Source organism: Cherax quadricarinatus, unplaced genomic scaffold, assembly GCF_038502225.1.
Source record: "Cherax quadricarinatus isolate ZL_2023a unplaced genomic scaffold, ASM3850222v1 Contig3619, whole genome shotgun sequence".
Lineage (NCBI taxonomy): Eukaryota > Metazoa > Arthropoda > Malacostraca > Decapoda > Parastacidae > Cherax > Cherax quadricarinatus.
Genome location: NW_027198645.1, coordinates 32,501 through 38,458, shown reverse-complemented (window position 1 = coordinate 38,458; position 5,958 = coordinate 32,501). Strand labels below are relative to the sequence as shown.

Below are 5,958 nucleotides of genomic sequence, written 5' to 3'. Positions count from 1 at the left end.
GGAGAAACAATGTAGGAAAGTTTACACAGAAAAAGACACTCGTACATATATCTCCTATACTAAGATATCTTTTCTCTTACAATTAAACATTACATTTTCATTTATTACTAATAAGTATCAAAGAAAATTTATGGGGTAAAAATATTATGAATATATTAATTGATTGGTATATTAGTGTATATATCAGTGTTATGTAATGAAAGGAATATATCAGAGTTTATACAGATACTTATACATCAATACTGATACCATGAGAGTTTACTGTATTTTCAATTAAGCTGTTGTTATCGTTCATGTTAGTATATGGGAAGTTAACTTCCGAAATGACTCGTTCAGTCTGTTGGTTTTAAACCATAAAAACTATTAAAAAATTAATACAGAATAAAATATCTTCTTCATTTTGTAAAATGCATAAAAACGTTGATGTAGTTACCAAGAATAATCATGTCCTTACGAAAAAATATATTGGGCACGAATACGTCGCCGCCAAATTTCTTATTTTTATGTATGATGTTGACACAGTGAGAAACTTAGGAATGGCTTCAAGGAACAGTTCGCTATTTCTCTGTAACAAAACTGCAGTCTTTATTTCCCATGAATGCTAAATACCACTTTCGTTACCAGTTCAAACCACAGACATTGTGGGGAGATCCAAGTGCCGAAGGTTACTCTGCGAGGGAGGCGCCACCTGTCCTATATAAAGTCCTGGACACACCAGCGCCATCACATTGTTCAAGTCGTCAACCTCTCAACTCCTGCAGTCATGGTATGAGTTAATACTTAGTGAGAAGTTGCTCTAAAACACTTGCACAATAATGTAATATATCATATATTATTATTTTGAACCAACAATTCTTTGTCTTTCAGTATTTCCTGCCAGTGACGGTGGTGTTGTCCGTGATGGCTGCTGTTCATGGTGGACTAATTGGGGGTCTCGGTGGCTATGGTGGACACGGTGGATATGGCGGTCTAGGTGGTCTTGGCGGTCTAGGTGGTCTTGGCGGAATTGGAGGACTTGGAGGTCTTGGCGGACTTGGTGGCATTGGCGGCCTTGGAGGATATGGAGGCTATGGCGGCTCTAACGGATTTGGTGGCTTTGGCGGCCATGGTGGAGGATTTAATGGAGGATACAGTAAGCATTGGATTTCCTTGGCTATACTTAATTATATCCAAAAATATTTTATTACACTCTTTATTTGGTTCCAAAGAGCGGGCTAAATGTCTCGGGTTCGATTCCCGCCTTTTCGCAGTATTGTATTTGCTTAAAAACTACTTTGTTCTGTGGATGCATTAATATATTTACTGCTCTTGAGACTGGTATTCCAAACTAGAAAAGAATGAAATTAGTCACGTAGTATCCACGGCCACGAATGTGCTCGCACCAGGAGGCAGACCCAGTGTACTTGCTGGGTACCTGGTGTTTGAAGCATGGTGGTCAAGTGGTTTAAAGCATCGGGAGGTTAACTTGGCTTATATATATATATATATATATATATATATATATATATATATATATATATATATATATATATATATATATATATATATATATATATATATATATATATATATATATTTATATATATATATATATATATATATATATATATATGTGTGTGTGTGTGTATGTGTATGTGTATGTGTGTGTGTGTGTGTGTGTGTGTGTGTGTGTGTGTGTGTGTGTGTGTGTGTGTGTGTGTGTGTGTGTGTGTGTGTGTGTGTGTGTGTGTGTGAATGTAAAGTATTATTAATATAGGTTTTATCATTCCACAGGCAGCCAAGGAGGACACACGTTTGTGCTGAGCAAGAGTCACGGTAAGGCAGCAACACTTCTTTATGTTTATCGCACAAGAAATGCAACAATATCATGTACATATACAGTACTTACATAAAATATATTATATCATTGTTAATAATGTTATCTTCCATGTTTACAGGGAGTCATGGAGCGTTTGGCCAGGGTGGACAACACGGATTTGGCAAAGGTGGTGGATTCAACGAATTTGGCAAAGGTGGTGGATTCGGCGGCGTTGGTGGTTTGGGTGGGTACAGTGGATTGGTCCACAATGCTTAGTATTTTTTCGAATTTTATATCATTTGTTAGTGGCAATATAAACTGGAACTTGTCTTAAGTACCACACTACAGCATATTTCATAATTTCAGGCTACGGGAAGTAGTACGTCTGGCCTCATTATGTTCTGACCAGGTCCGGCACCGTCCCCCTCAGCCCTCTTAACGACTAATACTGGAATAAACTAACTAAACACTAACTCTTCCTTTTTATTGTCATTTTTTTGTAATTACCTCTTTCGTAATATCAAATTCAATTAAGAAATACACTTTGTATTAGCCTCTGGTAAATGGAGCAAGAAATACATTCAGTTTCATTTAGAGATGCAAATGTTATCTTTGCTGTGATTTCTGACGGTGGTACCCTCGTCTAACAAAGGGTAGGTTGCAACATAGACGAATTTCAATTTCACATAGAATCTCAATTTCACATAGAAGTTTGACAGTGATAATTTATTCCAAGCTCCTTGTACATGTCTACAGGGAAAACATAGGTAGCAAACACTGGATTTGGGAACTAGTGGTACCTTCACCACTGTTATTAGAAACAGTCGATTTTACTCTTATGTTTATAAGTCATTACAGAGACAGTAATGTGTGGGATTATGACATTTAAAATCCAAATTCATATCCCCTATTTAGTCTAGATTTTAAAATCTTAATTTCACCTTATATACTTAAGATTCATGGGCTCTTCAGAGACGCAAGGTCATTACTACTCAAGAGTCAGAGAGTAACTGGGAAATTTCCAGTACAAGAACAGTAAAAGAAACAGTTCCAGTTCTTTTGCCTGCTTTTCTGTAAATAAAGGCAATTACATGCAGAACTTTTACATTTTATATTTCAGTTCTGCTCCAGGTAACATTCTTGATTTTCATTTATTATTCTCGCTGACTGATGGCTCAGTCCATCAAAGTGTGCTGCATCAGCTGTCTACAGTGCTGTGTACCAGACGAAGTAGCTCACCCATTTGTGATGCTTGTGGCACATTTCAGGGTGCGAGACTTATGATATCTGTACCAGGAATTTGTTCCCACTGGCAAATAGAGAGTGAACGATGGTGTCTTAGGCAACTGTTTTACACACACACACACACACACACACACACACACACACACACACACACACACACACACACACACACACACACACACACACACACACACACACACACACACACACACACACACACACACACACACACACACACACACACACACACACACACACACATACATACACACACACACACATACACACACACACACACACACACACATACATACACACACACACACACACACACACACACACACACGGCCTGTCAGAGTAACTTTCAAGGAAGAATCAGTTCGAACCAGGATTCTGCAAGAGAAAGCAAGACTGAGGGACAAAGAGGGGTACCAGAGAGTATACCTCGACCGCGACAGAACACAAGAAGAAAGGACTACACTGAAAGAGAGGGTACAGAGACGCAAGGAGGAACGAGAAGCAATGAAAATGAGCAGGACCCAGACACAGGAGGAAGGGCAAACACACCCCACAGAATCTCCCACCAAAAGACTCCACCCGCGACATTCCCAACGCAACTGAGCAACCTATACTACAACCCACTCACTGTTCCCTCTGCCACCAACCCCCATATCACAAACCTCACCCCAACAGCTGTCCCTTATGGGCATTCTGACCCCACCCCCATCAACACAAACCCCACCTACACCACAGCCCCATATAGGCCCCCACCAAGGCTCTCGCTCCCCCAACCCCAATATACTTGCATGACCACAATGATAGAAAAGAAACTAAAGGTTTGGTACACAAACGCGGATGGAATAACGAATAAACATGAGGAGTGGAATGAAAGAATCAGTGAAAAATCCCCAGACATCATAGCAGTCACAGAAACAAAACTCGCTGAGACAATAACAGACACAATCTTCCCAACAGGATATCAGATCCTGAGGAAAGATAGAAGGAGTAGAGGGGGAGGAGGGGTTGCACTGCTCATAAAACACCAATGGGGATTTGAGGAAATGGAAGGCATGGACATGATTGGAGTAAGAGACTACATTGTAGGTACAATTCAGTCCGGAGAACATAAAGTAGTCATTGGAGTGATGTATAACCCACCACAGAACTGCAGGAGGCCAAGAGAGGAGTACGAAGAAAACAACAGGGTGATGGTGGACACACTGGCTGAGGTGGCAAGAAGAGCTCACTCGAGCAGAGCAAAGTTACTGGTAATGGGCGATTTCAACCACAGGGAGATCGACTGGGAAAACCTGGAGCCACATGGGGGTCCCGAAACATGGAGAGCCAAGATGATGGATGTGGTACTTGAAAACCTCATGCATCAACATGTCAGGGACACAACCAGAGAGAGAGGGGAGGATGAGCCAGCAAGACTGGATCTTGTGTTCACCCTGAGCAGTTCAGACATTGAGGACATCACTTACGAGAGGCCCCTTGGAGCTAGCGATCATGTGGTTCTGAGTTTTGACTATATAGTAGAGTTACAAGTGGAGAAGGTAACAGGAACTGAAGGGGACAGGTCAAACTATAAAAGGGGGGACTACACAGGTATGAGAAACTTCCTGCAGGAGGTTCAGTGGGACAGAGAAATGGTAGGAAAATCAGTAAACGAGATGATGGAATACGTGGCAACAAAGTGCAAGGAGGCAGAGGAAAGTTTTGTTCCCAAGGGAAACAGAAATAATAGGAAGACCAAAACGAGTCGTTGGTTTACCCGAAGGTGTAGGGAGGCAAAAACTAAGTGCAACAGAGAATGGAAAAGGTACAGGAGGCATAGGACCCAGGAAAACAAGGAGATTAGTAGAAGAGCCAGAAACGAGTATGCGCAGATAAGGAGGGAGGCCCAGCGACAGTATGAAAACGACATAGCATCGAAAGTCAAATCTGACCCGAAACTGCTGTATAGCCACATTAGGAGGAAGACAACAGTCAAGGACCAGGTGATAAGGCTGAGGAACGAAGGTGGAGAACTCACAAGAAACGATCAAGAGGTATGTGATGAGCTCAACACGAGATTTAAGGAAGTATTTACAGTAGAGACAGGAAGGACTCTGGGGGGACAGACCAGATGGGGACACCAACAAGGAATACACCAACAAGTGTTGGACGACATACATACAGATGAGGAGGAGGTGAAGAAACTGCTAAGGGACATCGATACCTCAAAGGCAATGGGACCGGACAACATCTCTCCGTGGGTCCTTAGAGAGGGAGCAGATATGTTGTGCGTACCACTTACCACAATCTTCAACACATCCCTGGAAACTGGGCAACTACCTGAGGTATGGAAGACGGCAAATGTAGTTCCCATTTTCAAAAAAGGAGACAGAAAAGAGGCACTAAACTATAGACCTGTGTCATTGACGTGTATAGTATGCAAAATTATGGAGAAGATTATCAGGAGGAGAGTGGTGGAGCACCTGGAACGGAACAGGAGTATAAATGCCAACCAGCACGGATTCACGGAAGGCAAATCCTGTGTCACAAACCTTCTGGAGTTTTATGATAAAATAACAGAAGTAAGACAAGAGAGAGAGGGGTGGGTTGACTGCATCTTCTTGGACTGCAAGAAGGCCTTTGACACAGTTCCTCACAAGAGATTAGTGCAGAAGCTAGAGCATCAGGCGCATATAACAGGAAGGGCACTGCAATGGATCAGAGAATACCTGACAGGGAGGCAACAACGAGTCATGGTACGTAATGATGTATCACAGTGGGCACCTGTGACGAGCGGGGTCCCACAGGGGTCGGTCCTAGGACCAGTGCTATTTTTGGTATATGTGAACGACATGACGGAAGGGTTAGACTCAGAAGTGTCCCTGTTTGCAGATGATGTGAAGTTAATGAGGAGAATT

The 5,958-nt window shown here is 42.0% G+C and overlaps 1 protein-coding gene across 1 annotated transcript; it reads left to right on the top strand.

Moving 5' to 3' along the window:
* The first annotated feature begins 731 nt into the window (after positions 1-731).
* LOC138852056 (PE-PGRS family protein PE_PGRS47-like) lies at positions 732-2,302 on the top strand. Its single transcript, XM_070081673.1, has 5 exons — positions 732-766; positions 868-1,132; positions 1,774-1,815; positions 1,938-2,042; positions 2,165-2,302. Exons 1-5 carry the CDS (start codon positions 764-766, stop codon positions 2,176-2,178), a joined length of 429 nt encoding a protein of 142 aa, XP_069937774.1. The 5' UTR covers positions 732-763; the 3' UTR covers positions 2,179-2,302.
* The last annotated feature ends 3,656 nt before the right edge of the window (positions 2,303-5,958 follow it).